We start from the raw sequence: 15,722 nt of genomic DNA on the forward strand, positions 1-15,722 counted from the left end.
GAAAGGACGGGTTGCACTTGAACTCGAGGGGGACCAATATCCTGGCAGGGAGATTTGCAAAGGCTACTGGGGAGACTTTAAACTAGTATGGTTGGGGGGAGGGACTCAAATTGGGAAAGCTAGCAGTCAGTGTGTGAGGCAGGAGGCAGAGAATGGTAGCACTCTGACCCAAAATGTAGGGGAGAGAGAAGAAAAAGACAATAGACAGAGAATAAGAGAGGGTGGGTTTCTTAAATGTGTATATTTTAATGCTAGGAGCATTGTAAGAAAAGTGGATGAACTTAGAGCCTGGATTGACACCTGGAAGTATGATGTTGTGGCGATCAGTGAAACATGGTTGCAGGAGGGCTGTGATTGGAAACTAAATATTCCAGGATTTCGTTGCTTCAGGTGTGATAGAATTGGAGGGGCAAGAGGTGGAGGTGTTGCATTGCTTATCAGGGAAGATATTACAGCAGTGCTTTGGCAGGATAGATTAGAGGGCTCGTCTAGGGAGGTTATTTGGGTGGAACTGAGAAATGGGAAAGGGGTAACAACACTTATAGGGGTGTATTATAGACCGCCAAATGGGGAGCGAGAATTGGAAGAGCAAATATGTAAGGAGATTGCAGATATTAGTAGTAAGCACAAGGTAGTGATTGTGGGAGATTTCAATTTTCCACACATAGACTGGGAAACATTCTGTAAATGGGCTGGATGGGTTGGAGTTTGTAAAATGTGTGCAGGATAGTTTTTTGCAGCAATACATAGAAGTACCTACTAGAGAAGGGGCGGTGCTGGACCTCCTGTTAGGAAATGAGACGGGTCAGGTGACAGAGGTATGCGTTGGGGAACAGTTCAGGACCAGTGATCACAATACCATCAGTTTCAATATAATTATGGAGAGGGTCAGAACTGGACCTAGGATTGAGATTTTTGATTGGAGAAAGGCTAACTTTGAGGAGATGCGAAAGGAGATTTTTGATTGGAGAAAGGCTAACTTTGAGGAGATGCGAAAGGATTTAAAAGGAGTAAATTGGGACAGTTTTTTTTATTGATTTAAATTGAATTGAATGCCTTTATTGTCATTCAGACCTTACGGTCTGAACGAAATTTCGTGCCTGCAGTCATACATACAATCATACAATCATAACCAACAATAACCCATAAACACAAATTAACACCACCACAGTGAGTCCTCCAAGCACCTCACTGTGGTGGAGGCAAAAATCTTAGGGCTGCAGTCTCTTCCCTCCTCTTCTCCCTCTGCGCTGAGGCGATACCACCGGGCGATGGTACAAACAGTCCCGCGGTTCACCGAACCCCGCAACGGGCCGGCTCAAACACCGCGGCCCGGGGTGGTCGAAGCTGCCGCCCTCCAGTCCAGCGGACACAGCCGCTGGCCCGCGGCTGAACCCAGGACTCGGGTCATAGCCGCCAGAACGCCGTCCCAGCCATCGGAGCACCGTTCCAGCCCCGAGCCGGATCGCCCTCACGAGAGTGCCATTCCACCCTCGAGCTGGGCCACTCCGACGGAAGCGCCGTTCCAGCCCCAAGCTGGGCCGCCCTCACGGGAGCGTCACAGCCCCTCACGGAAGCGCCGTTCCAGCCCCGCGCCAGGCCGTCCTCACGGGAGCGTCACAGCCCCTCACGGAAGCACCGTTCCAGCCTCGAGCTGGGCCGCCCTCACGGGAGCGAGCCCAGGGCAAGTCCTGACTGGCTCTGCCTCCGGAGTCTCGGGGCCGCCAACTCCGCCATTAGGCCTCAGCACAGACGGAGGCAGAGAAGGGGGATACGACAATAAATTCATATTCCCCCGAAGAGAGAGACAGCAAGCACCGTTTCACCCTCCCCCCCACCACACACATACACAACCTAAAAAACAAAAACTAACTAGACAAAACGAAAAAAAACAACATAAAAAAGTAAAGACAAATGGACTGCAGGCGAGCCGCAGCCGTTCACCAGCGCCGCCACTTCCGGATGGGAAAGATGTGGAAGAGAAATGGAGTACATTTAAAGGTGACATTTTAAGAGTACAGCATCTTTATGTCCCTGTTCGGTTGAAAGGAAATAGTAGAAATTGGAAAGAGCCATGGTTTTCAAGGGAAATTGGACACTTGGTTCGGAAAAAGAGGGAGATCTACAATAATTATAGGCAGCATGGAGTAAATGAGATGCTTGAGGAGTATAAAGAATGTAAAAATAATCTTAAGAAAGAAATTAGAAAAGCTAAAAGAAGATATGAGGTTGCTTTGGCAAGTAAGGTGAAAGTAAATCCAAAGGGTTTCTACAGCTATGTTAATAGCAAAAGGATAACGAGGGATAAAATTGGTCCATTAGAGCGTCAGAGTGCACAGCTATCTGCAGAGCTAAAAGAGATGGGGGAGATATTGAACAATTTTTTTTCTTCGGTATTCACCAAGGAGAAGGATATTGAATTATGTGAGGTAAGGGAAACAAGTAGAGTAGCTATGGAAACTATGAGATTCAAAGAAGAGGAAGTACTGACACTTTTGAGAAATATAAAAGTGGATAAGTCTCCAGGTCCTGATAGGATATTCCCTAGGACATTGAGGGAAGTTAGTGTAGAAATAGCAGGGGCTATGACAGAAATATTTCAAATGTCATTAGAAACGGGAATAGTACCGCAGGATTGGCATGTTGTTCCCTTGTTTAAAAAGGGGTCTAAGAGTAAACCTAGCAATTATAGACCTGTTAGTTTGACGTCAGTGGTGGGCAAATTAATGGAAAGGCTACTTAGAGATAATATATATAAGCATCTGGATAAACAGGGTCTGATTAGGAACAGTCAACATGGATTTGTGCCTGGAAGGTCATGTTTGACTAATCTTCTTGAATTTTTTGAAGAGGTTACTCGGGAAATTGATGAGGGTAAAGCAGTGGATGTTGTATATATGGACTTCAGTAAGGCCTTTGACAAGGTTCCTCATGGAAGGTTGGTTAAGAAGGTTCAATGGTTGGGTATTAATGGTGGAGTAGCAAGATGGATTCAACAGTGGCTGAATGGGAGATGCCAGAGAGTAATGGTGGATGGTTGTTTGTCAGGTTGGAGGCCAGTGACTAGTGGGGTGCCACAGGGATCTGTGTTGGGTCCACTGTTGTTTGTCATGTACATCAATGATCTGGATGATGGTGTGATAAATTGGATTAGTAAGTATGCAGATGATACTAAGATAGGTGGGGTTGTGGATAATGAAGTAGATTTTCAAAGTCTACAGAGAGATTTATGCCAGCTGGAAGAGTGGGCTGAAAGATGGCAGATGGAGTTTAATGCAAACTCGATGGGCTGAATGGTCTAATTCTACCCCTATGGTCTTATGATCTACTATAAGCAATAGTCTATGTCATAAAGCATAATGGAAACATAATGAAAACTTCAGAATACTACAACATGGAAGAATGATATATGACTATTGTTACTCATCTAGCGCTTTGAGAGAGCTACGTAGTCAGACCCACTCTCATGCTCCTTGCTGTCACTGTGCATTTTAGGTGTTACCAGTCTGCTTGGTGTCACTTAAATTATATATATTTTTTTTTTTTTCTCTTCCCCTTTTTAAAAAAATATTTATTTTTTTTGCTCTCCTTCCTGGGCTCTTTTTTTCTACATCTCTATGGGCTCTTTCTATCTATCCACAAATTACCAATTGATAACTTTTGGGGCCTACACATCACTACTTTCCTTAATCTCTTCTTTCTTCTTTTCTTGCGTCTATTATTTTTATACGGTTACATTTAAAACAAGAAGTTGTACACAAAATGTATTATGTTAGATACCATGGTTTATACGATTGTACATTGCTTCTAATAAAAATATATTAAAAAAATTAAAAAAATAGAAATTATATTTTATGGATGGGGAATGGTCTGAGTAAGTAGTTATGGAGTTAGCATTGTATTTTTAACATTCCTTCATTTTTTTTATTGTCAGTTTCACAGATATTTTTAGAGTTTAGAGGCTTAGAGATATGACATGGAAACAGGCCCACCAAATCCATCGATCACCCATTCATATTAGTTATACGCCGCCCAATTAACATACAAATTCTCCACAGGGAGCACCCGAAGTCAAGATCGATCCTGGGTTTAGTATAGTATATCGATACAGCGTGGAAACAAGCTCTTCGGCCCACCAAGTCCGTGCCGAACAGCGATCATCCCGTACACTACACTACCCTACACATTAGAAACATAGAGACACAGAAAATAGGTGCAGGAGTAGGCCATTCGGCCCTTTGAGCCTGCACAGCCATTCAATATGATCATGGCTGATCATCCAACTTAGTACAACAGAGACAATTAGACAATTAGAGACAATTTGCATTTTTTACCGAAGCCAATTCACCTACAAACCTGTATGTCTTTAGAGTGTGGGAGGAAACTGGAGCAACTGGGTAAAACCCATGCGGACAGGTGGAGAATGTACAAACTTCACACAGACAGCACCCATATTCAGAATCGAACTTGGGTGTCTGGCTCTGCAACACCGCAGCGCCACCGTGCAGCGTCATGCATGTACAATGTTTAGTTTAATATAGTTTACAGATACAGCATGGAAACAGGCCCTTCGGCCCACTGAGTACGCTGTCCATCGATCACCCGTTCACACTGATTCCATGTTATCCTGCTTTCTCCTCCACTCCCTACACTCTAGCGGCAGTTTGCAGAGGGTCAATCAACCTGCAAACCCACACATCTTTGGGATGTGGGAGAAAACTCACACAGTCACAGGAAGGATGTGCAAACTCCACACAGACAGCACCCGAGGTCAGGACCAACCCCAGGTCTTTTCCTGCAGTAGCTCATGCCACAGATGTGAGCTTTTGTTCAAGCTCAATAATACAAGGCAAAACCTGAATTACAGATCTCCTGTCTGTCTAGGAGCTATGATATATTCAGTCCTAATTACTGTAGACACTGCATCATTATCTTCCCTTCCCTCCTCTCTGGTGAGTTTTGAATAAGTATCTGAAGAATGGAACTTTTTGTTTAATTTATAGGTACAGGTTGTTCGGTCCAGTGATGCCCGCACCAGTGATCCCCGCACACCAACAGCAACCTACACACACGGGACAACTTACAATTTTACCAAGCCAATTAACGTGGAGCGCGGGGGGAGACCGGAACACCCGGAGAAACCCCATGCAGGTCATGGGGAGAATGTCCAAACTCCGTACAGCCAACACCCATAGTCAGGATCGAGCCTGTCTCTGGCGCTGTAAAGGGCCTGTCCCATGAACATGCGACTCCATACGGCAAGCGCGACCTTACGTGGTCGCTTGAGCCGTATGGCTCGTGGGGCCGATCCCACTTTGATCACCAGAGCCGTATGGAGTTGTGCGGAGCTGGTCCCCACATCGCGCGGGGCTCCGAAAAACTGACCGTTAAAAAAATCCGCGCGGCAACGGCCTGCCGGCCCGCAGCCGCCTCGACGCCGTACGTCACGCGTGAACTTCCCGCGGGCTTCGCTCGAACTACATGTCACTCACTCGACCTCCGCGCGGCCCCCGCTTCTGGTTTGGTCACGCTTGCCGCATGCAGTCGCATGCTCGTGGGACAGCCCCTTTTAGGTCGCGCTTGCCGCATGGAGTCGCATGCTCGTGGGACAGGCCCTTAAGGCAGCAACTCTATCGCAGCGCCACTGTGCTGCAGGGATATGGACAATTTAACTTGCAGTGGTGTGAATCTATATTGTCCACAAATTTGCCAATGAGTAACTCCAGGGATTTAAGATAGTGTGGCTGCCTCAAAAGTCACAGAATCAAAAATATGACTTATTTTCTTCAGCACAAAAAAATGAACACGGACTTTGAAGATTGTACTTGATTGATTACGAGGTATTGGAAGATTAAAAATATTCTAGAATATCACTGTTTCATTGTGGTTTTATTCTTTGTAATTTGTAACTATTTTGTAGACTCACGGCTAACTTTCTTCTCCCCAGGAAATATTATTTTGAAAATTGGATACAACGTTAAATATAGACCCATGCTCTGTCATTAATACACTTCCGAGGGCCCTGCACAATTCTCAGCACTTCAAATATTCTGCTGAAGTTTCAGAAATTGATAGCCCTGCCTCTAACTTTCTCTCTGGCATATGGTGGCATAAAACAGGTTCTTGATATTTATCGCACATAACTTAACTTTATTTCAGAAATTCATAACCTCTGACTGTAGCATTGTTTCATTATCCTTTATTACCCACGACAAAACTCTGATCTCTGATCAAAGAAAGGCACATGGCAGCTGGAACAACTCTGCGGGTCAGGCAATATCTCTGGAGAACATGGATAGGCAATGTTTCAGGGGGGGGAGTGGGAAAGAAAGCTTGTAGAGGGGAGAGTCAGGGCAAAGCGTGGCTGCTACTAAGTGAACACAGGTGAGGGGGTTCTCTGATAGGCAGATTGTTGGACACGGGCCAGAGAGATGAACATAGAGCAATGAGCCCAAAAGGAAAAAGAGTTGTGAATTGTGAAGCTGGAGGATACAAAAGTTGCAAATTGTGAAGCTGGAGGAAGGAATGTAGGGGGGGAAGGGGAGAAACTGATGCAATGTCAGCCACGGTTCAGGGAAAGGGAGTGAGGGCGGAAGGAAAAATGAAATAAGCTTTGGGATCTTACAACCCAATGGTATGAACATTGAATTCTCCAATGTTTCGTAACTTTGGCAAACACCCCCCTCCAATTTCTCCTCCAACTGCCACCTCTTTCTTCCCCCACCATCTCAATCCCCTACTGTGAACCCCAGCTGATCTCTCCCCCTCCTCTTCTGCCTGCATTCCTTCCTCCAGCTTCACAATTCGCAACTCTTTATCCCCTTTTTGGCTCACACGTGTCACTTCATCTAACCTTTGTCCAACAATCTGCCTTTTAAAGAACCCCCTCACCTATTACTGACCACGCTTTGTCCTGCCCCTCACCTCCTCAAGCTTCCATCCTCATCCTCCCTCCAATCACTCCAAAGGGTCCCGACCCAAAACGTCACCTATCCGTGTTCTCCAGAGGTACTGCCTGACCTGCTGAGTCACTCCAGCATGTTGTGTTGAGCTTTGATCATTTCAACTGAGTACAGTTGTAAATTAAAAAGTTTGGTTAATGTTTATCTGATGCCCTAACTCAAGCAATGCTGTTAAATTGCTGGATGTTCGCCAGTCAATGGCTTTGTGCCAATCTTGTTCTGAGCTGCTGCAAAAACTGAAACACTCCAATTCTTTCTGGATTTCCATTCCCTAGCTTTGCGGGTGCAGTGGCCGGCCACAGTGGTGCAGCGGTAGAGTTGCTGCCTTACAGCGCTTGCAGCGCCAGAGACCCGGGTTCGATCCCGACTACGGGTGTTGTCTGTACGGAGTTTGTACGTCCTCCCCGTGACCGCGTGGGTTTTCACCGAGATCTTCGGTTTCCTCCCACATCCCAAAGACGTACAGGTATGTAGGTTAATTGGCTTGGCGTAAGTGTAAATTGTCCCTAGTGTGTGCAGGGTAGTGTTAATGTGTGGGGATCGCTGGTCGGTGCGGACTCGGTTTCCTCCCCCATCCCAAAGACGTGAGCCGAAGGGCCTATTTCTGCACTGTATCTCCAAAACTAAAACAAAACCTGCACACGTGACTCCACAGGTAGGGTTCTTGAACTAGTTGCTAAGTGTGCATGTATAAAATAATCTCATGAGGTCATAATACTCCAAATGTGACCTAACCAAAGTCCTATAGAGCTGCATCGTGCCACACAAGTCATCTGAATATATTCATGTACAGTATATTTGATGTGATTGAATAGCATTCAAAACAAAGCCTTTCACTGTACCTTGGTGCACATGACAATGATAAACCTAAACCATAACACAGGTGGTCTGAGACACAAGCATGGGATACTCAAGATAACAGTAAAAATTATATTACGTAGTTTATTAAATTATGCAACTAGTTTTCTGGGACCTTTCATGTTCAAAATCAATTCTTGCTTTCACTCTTACAGTATATTGGGTTGTCATAAGGACATAAGTGATAGGAGCAGAATTAGACCATTTGGCCCATCAAGTCTACTCCGCCATTCAATCTTGGCTGATCAATCTCTTCCTCCGAGCCCCATTCTCACGCCTTCTCCCCATAACCTCAGCCACCCGTACTAATCAAGAATCTATTTATCTTTCCCCAAAAAATATCCATTGACTTGGCCTCCACAGCCGCAAAGGATTCCCACAGCTTCACCACCCGGGGTTTCCCGGGATACACCCACACAGCCTGAAATGCAGGCTGGTATCAAGAGAATCGTTAACCTGGCACAGTCCACAACAGCTGCACCTCACAATGTATAAACTACAATGGTAATGTAGAGATAAATAAATAACTGTCGTTTTTGACCACAGTGTATAATAATGTAGCCAGAAATAACATTGAATGGGGAATGGGGATCATGACGGAAACCTCCTTGTGGCGATCCCCGGAAACGACGACATGATGCACTTTGTGATGCATCAGGTGACCAATTCTGTCAACATGTTGGACGACAACGGGAGCCAACAGCGAGCTATGCGTGGTCTGACACACGAACGAACGAACGAACGGTGGGGAATTACATTTTCAGGGCGGCACAGGGCCTCAGCGGTAGAGTCACTGCCTTGCCGCGCCAGAGACCCGGGTTCGATCCTGACTATGGATGCAATCTACACAGAATTTGTACTTTTCCCATGTGACCCCGTGACTTTTCTCCAGGTGCTCCAGTTTCCTCCCACACTACAAAGACGTACAGGTTTGTATGTTAATTGGCTTTGGTTGAAAAATTGCAAAATTTTTGTTGCTTTGTTGTGCAGGATAGTGTTTGTAACTTCTGCAAATTGTCCATAGTGGGTAAGATAGAACTAGTACAGGGTGGTCGTTGGTCGGCACGGACTCTGTGGGCCGAAGGGCCTGTTTCCATGATGTATCTCAAAAGTAAAGTCTAACTCTGTAAATCGTGTCAACAGCACATATTATTCTTGTCACTAACACCTGGGTAGTAACTAATCTGTATCAATGAATACCTGAAAAACCATTGAAGACTGATTGCTTTTCTGTGCTCAAAACTGGACGAATTAAATGGTTCCTCCTGCTTTAATAAATATACAAATAAAATAGACTAATTCAATTAGAACATCAAAACAGATCAGAAGAGCACAACATCCCTTCAGTATCCAATGTGTAGATAAAAATTAACCATGAGCGGAATGAAGGTCAGATTTCAAGCTGAGCTCCTCCCAACCAGCAACCAGAACTTTAGTGAATGATCTTACAAAACATCAAAGGAAAACAGTGCACGATCACTTAATTGCAACAATTTGGGGAATTTTTCATCAAAGCGTATTGCATGGTCTCAAGAACCCCAATGGAAATAAAATCAAAATCCGCTTTTTTATGTCACATATACGCTACGGAAATAGGTGTAAGACGTCTCGATCCGCTTCCATAGAGCTGTACCAAACACCTTGGACTAGAAATGGTATTCCATTGTGCAATGTTACATGTAAGGGGATACAAATTCACTTCAAAGCCAACTGCTTAGTTTACTCTTATTCCATTTGGAGATACAGCGCAGAAACAGGCCCTTCGGCCCAACGAATCCACACCGACCAGCGAGCCCCATTACACATGCCAGGAACAATTTTACAAAGCCAATTAGCTTACAAATCTGTACGTGTTTGGAATGTGGGAGGAAACCGGAGCTCCCGGAGAAAACCCATGCAGGTCACAGGGAGAACGTGCAAACTTCACACTGACAGCACCCATAGTCAGGATTGCGGTATCTGGTGTGCGGCTGTGTGCAACATTTGACTGGGGGGGGTCACCGTTCCAATGTTCAAACCCGTTTTGGCTTAACAAACAGTAGAGACCTTGAACACAGCACCAAACCTTAACCAGTGGGCGAAGTGCTCTTGTGGCATCAGAACATAGAACAGTACAGCACAGGAACAGGCTCCTCAGCCCACAATGTTTGTGCCAAGCATGATGCCAAGTTAAACTGATCTCATCTGCCTGTACATGATGCACATCCCTCTTATTCCGTGTGCTTCCATGAGCATATCCAAAAGCCTCTTAAATGCTACTATCATGTCAGCCTCCACCACCACCCCAGGCAATGCATTCCAGGCCCTCAGCTGTGTAAAAAAACTCAACCTGCATATCTCCATTAAACTTCTTCCCACTCAACTTATAGTTGTGCTTTCCAGTATTGGACATTTCCACGTTGAGAAAAAGGTTCTGACTGTCTGCCTTATTTAGACTTCTCATAATTTTATATATAAACTTTATATATTACTTAAAAGATCTGCACTACACTTTTTTTTTAATTTCAAAAATAAACTTTATTCAGAATAAAAAATATATACAAAACAAAAACTGCAAAAATACATCATACATTCTCAGTGTCTAGACATTCGATGATGTCGTGTTCAGTAGCGTTCACCCTTGCTATTCATTTGGCAGCCTAGGTTGATATCCGCTCCCTTGTTTTAGGGGTGTCCCCACCGGACTCTGCCCCCCCAATGTCCAGCAGCGGAAGGACCTTAGAGTGTGGCCCTGCCCCACAGAGCCTTGGCATTGGCTGCACCAAGCTTCAGTGCGTCCCTCAGCAGCTACTCCTGCAGACTGGAGCAGGACAGACGACAACGTTTCCTGAAGGACCTCTCCCTTGTGTAGGGTGATCAACATGTTTTGGGCAGACCGAAGAGCATCTTTCACCAAATTGATGGTCTTCCAACACCACTTAATGTGTCTAACCATGGGAGAAACAGACCCTGTGATACTTGTGTCATTGAGGATGGCCTGAGTTAGTTTATCTCACTATTAAGCCCTATCTATCTAAAGGTGGGTGGTCCCATCTCCAACAGCCACATCTCAATGGCCATCATCAATGAACGATGCACATCCCCATCGCACCCTGACCATTGAAGGCCAAATCTGCGTTCCACATTAGGCTCGCTTGAATACCAATTGCCCTTTGAATTGAAGCTTGGGTGGGACCGCAACAATGTTATTTAATCCGGAGTCACGTGAGTGACTACGTGAAGAACCCGTCCAGCACGCATGTGCGATATTGCGTTCACACAGGCAACAGCGTCGCAGCGGGAGTCAGGCGCTCCCGCTACAGTTTAAAAAGACGGACCGCCAGGTAAGTTTATTCTGAGGTCGTTTTTTCCGGAAAAGAAGGATTTTATTTTGTTTCAACAATGAGAACATGAACAAAACTATCCAAGAAATCTGCCCCCCGTTCGACTCCAACGGAGGAGCGTTCCATCAGTGGGGGGCAAGAGGCGGTAGGACCGCTAACCCAGCGATCCGCCATCCCCGACACCGAGCCGAGCCCAGTCCCGCTAGTGCAGCCTGAGCAGCGGGCTGGATGTAAAGCAGCACGGAAGACCAATCGGTGGTATCCGATTCTTTGGACGGGGACGTCTCACCGCCCGTTCGGGGCAGAGACATCCGCCTGAGCCGCATGGAGCGGCTCGTGGAGCATATGCTCCAGCGAGACTTGCTTCGAGAGGGGCAGTCTCGCAGAGGGAGTTCAGGCACTCCCACCACAGTGCGTCACGCACTAGCCATCGCTTCCCCCTCATCCGAGGGCAGCTTTGGCGACCAGGGCTGGGCTGGTCAAGAAGAGGGGTCACTGGCCGAAGATGTCGGGAGTACGCTTGGGGTACAGGAACAGGAAGAGCTGCTGGATGTGGTAGACCGCCACGTGGCAGCTCCACATGCAGGATGGCCATCAGAGCCAAAACTGGCGGCCAGCATAGACTACCTGTCCTTCAAGCCCCTACAAGAGCAGGTAGTTAATGAGGCCCTAGAGCTATATTCGGCCCCTGAGAATTGCGCCTTGCTCAAAGTGCCGGCTGTGAACAGCCAAATCTGGGGGCATGTGGATCGGACAGAAATGACCACGAATCAGCAGGATACACTTGCACTGCTGTGTACCCAGTTTGAAATTAACAACCTCCGCAAGGAGATTATAAGACCTGCCCTCAACCCGAAATTCGCGGGTTTGTGCAAAACACCAACCACAGAGCCAGAAATACTGCTCTTCGGCAAAAACCTCTCCAAGAGAGTAAAAGATATGGAGGAGGAGTCCAAAACATTTGGCCTCATGAGGTCAGGCCCCGGGACGAGCAAACCCACTAAACCCAAGCGGCAGTACCCCACCGCGTCCACCAGTCGACGTCAACCCTATGGGACTGGTGAAAGCTCAGGGTCCGCACATCACCACCGGAAGCCTTTTTTAGGCCAAGGCCCAGAGCGGACCCCATGGAAATACACCACCCCCAACCAACAGCAACACGTCAGACAACACAACAGAAGACTTATCGTCCGACAAAGAAGCAAATGAAACACCCATAACCAAGGAGGTAGGTGGGTCTGGTTCCAACCAGCATATAGAAAGTGGGGGCTCTATACTAACGGGGGGAGATCACACCTGTTTGAGCAAGCATGGAAGTCTATCACGAATGACAAGTATATACTCAACAGCATTCGTGGATACAAAATAGAGTTTACTCTAGAAAATTTGCCACCAGTTCAGCATTCACCCCAAAGAGTCTTTTCCCTCTCAGTTAAAGAAAAATTAGAGGGGCAAGCTGAACTGGTGAGGCTAATCACAAAGGGTATCATTGAAAAAAACAAACATGAACCCTTGGAATTTGTCTCTAATATATTCACTAAAACTAAAAAAGATGGTGGATGTCGCATCATCATTGAGTTAACTTCACTAAATATGTTTGTTAAGTATGTACATTTCAAAATGGAAACGTTTGTAACTTCCAAACAACTGATTTCCAAAGGATACTTCATGGCAAGCATTGACCTTAAAGATGCTTACTATTCAGTACCCATTCATAAGGATCATTGCAGATACCTGAAATTTACCTGGATGGGGCAGCTATGGCAGTTTAAACGGGTTAACATCAGCCCCAAGATTATTCACCAAGATACTAAAGCCAGCCTTGGCAATATTAAGAAGACAAAAACATATTGTCATGGCATATCTTGATGATATCTTAATAGTAGGCAAAACCATGGAATTGGCTATATCAGCTGTGTCAGCTACCAAACAATTGTTTGAAACCTTGGGATTTGTCTTACATCCAGATAAATCTAAGTTGAAGCCATCCACAACCATGGACTATCTGGGCTTCACAATTAACTCAGTCCACATGTCTGTAACTTTGCCAAAGACAAAAACAGCTGAATTGGCACAAACATGTAACAATTTAATGGTCAACGATCGACCAACCATTCGACAAGTGGCGAGAGTAATTGGGAAAATGGTAGCAGCATAATCAAAACTTACAAAGAGCAAAAGTGCAGGCACTAAAATGATATGCAGGTCATTTTGACCGGATCATGAAATTACCCACTGAAGCAATATCAGAGCTACAGTGGTGGATAGGGAACATTTGGCATAGTTCCAGCCCTATCATCATCGTTAACCCTACATTAATTATTCAAACAGATGCCAGTGCTCAAGGCTGGGGAGCAACTAATTCCATATCCAGCACAGGTGGTAGATGGACTAACCCAGAGTCATCGTTACTACTTACACTGGGCATAAATTATCTAGAAATGTTGGCTGCATTTTATGGATTAAAAGCATATTCAACAAATATGCATCACTTGCTTGTTCGGTTACAAATAGATAATGCTACGGTGGTGGCCTATATTAACCATATGGGCAGCATAAAATCGATATCATGCGACAAATTGGTCAACACAATCTGGCAATGGTGTGTCGATAGACATATTTGGCTATCAACAACTTACCTACCAGGTAAGCTAAATACAGTGGCAGACACCAGGTCACGCAAATTCAATGACAACACCGAATGGATGTTAAATCCCAAAGTATTTGCTAAAATTCCAAGCAATATGGTATGCCAAATATCGATCTATTTGCATCCCGACTAAATCACCAGGTTCCTATGTATGTCGCTTGGGAACCAGACCCTGAGGCAACAGTGGTAGATGCGTTCGCGCTGGACTGGGGAAATGTCTTCTTTTATACATTTCCTCCCTTCTGCCTCATCAGTCGGGTACTACGCAAAATACAAATGGACTCTGCTTCAGGTATTTTGATAGTACCCGACTGGCCTACTCAGCCATGGTTCCCAGTGCTCCTCGACATGATCGTCGAGACCCCTATGACTTTTCCCAGTAACCCAGAATTGCTAACCCACCCAGTATCTGGCACAAGCCACCCATGCCATGATAAAATCAAACTCCTGGGTTGCAGATTTTGAAAAGGCCTTTGTTGGGCCTGGGATTGTCAGAAAACACCATCCCACCGTGTATCGACAAGGAAACAGTACATATCTAGTAACAAGAAGTGGGAGAAATACTGTTTGGATACAGGAACCACCCATTCAACCACAACAGTCACCTATGTACTGGAGTTCTTGGCAGGCCTTTACCACAATGAAGGACTCAGCTACAGCGCCATCAACACAGCCAGAAGTGCTCTGTCTGCCTATTTAATACAGGCACCAGGACAACAGGCCATGGGGTCCCACCCACTGGTGGTCAAACTCATGAGGGGGATATTCAACTCTAACCTCCCTAGACCTAGGTGCACCCATATCTGGGATGTCAGTGTGGTCCTGACATACCTCAGGGGATGGTCACCAGCCAGGTCCCTCACCCTGGAACAATTAACTCTTAAGACGATCATACTGATGGCACTTGTGTCAGCACAAAGAGTCCAGTCACTTCACCTTTTGCGACTGGACAACATGATCATAATTCCAGACCATGTCTCATTTACTACCCAGGGGCTGGTCAAACAGGGCAGGCCAGGAACATCTAATCCAGTCATGGAATTCCGGGCCTACCCACCAGAACCACGGTTATGTGCCATGACCCACCTACTGAACTATATAGACACAACTAAAATCCATCGAGGGAGTGAAAACGCCTTATGGGACAGCCACAAGAAACCTTATGGTCGGGTGACGAGCCAAACCATTTCTAGATGGCTCAAGCAGGTGCTGAAAGCTGAAAAATAGATGCATTATAGGCACAAGCTTACACTGAAAGCAATCTTACCTGCCACGCCACCAGCCAGACACACAGATAATAGATTAGGCGTCGTACTCCCCTCGGGCATCATCAAGTCACACAGCAACATGTAGGGGACAAAATACAAACAATATCCCGGAATATCTCGGAGATACATGGCTCCAACACCTCGGTACAGTCCAGCAATCCCTTCGCTCCGCAGAATTCTGCTGATGCAGTGCACAGGACCCCTGTACATAGGCTGATTGTTCATTGCAATCGAGTGAATGGAGCCAACGCCAACCAAGTTTAATTTAGCTGTAGAGGTGCAAAACATACTTAGTCAAGTCCCAAAACAAAATTGTCATCAACAATAAAAAGCTGCAGAAAACATTATAACAAAGGCGAGACACAGAAATATTAGTGCCCATGGCAATATTTAACTTTGTTCAGTTTTGCTGAGATTAGAGATGCAGCGTGGAAACAGGCAAAACATACTTAGTCAAGTCCCAAAACAAAATTGTCATCAACAATAAAAAGCTGCAGAAAACATTATAACAAAGGCGAGACACAGAAATATTAGTGCCCATGGCAGGCGAGACACAGAAATATTAGTGCCCATGGCAATATTTAACTTTGTTCAGTTTTGCTGAGATTAGCCCTTCGGTCCAGCGATCACCCGTACACTAGTTCTATCCCACACAATAGGG

General features: G+C 45.7%; 1 protein-coding gene across 2 annotated transcripts in view; it reads right to left on the minus strand.

The window, feature by feature from the left end:
- slc25a48 (solute carrier family 25 member 48) overlaps positions 1-15,722 on the minus strand; it is a 49,353-nt gene that overhangs the window by 24,690 nt on the left and 8,941 nt on the right. For both annotated transcript variants that reach the window (XM_055643205.1, XM_055643204.1), the window contains exon 5: positions 15,061-15,330. In XM_055643205.1, coding sequence (XP_055499180.1) covers positions 15,061-15,330 — 270 coding nt within the window. The remainder of the gene's footprint in view (positions 1-15,060; positions 15,331-15,722) is intronic.

Source organism: Leucoraja erinacea, chromosome 11 (assembly GCF_028641065.1).
Source record: "Leucoraja erinacea ecotype New England chromosome 11, Leri_hhj_1, whole genome shotgun sequence".
Lineage (NCBI taxonomy): Eukaryota > Metazoa > Chordata > Chondrichthyes > Rajiformes > Rajidae > Leucoraja > Leucoraja erinaceus.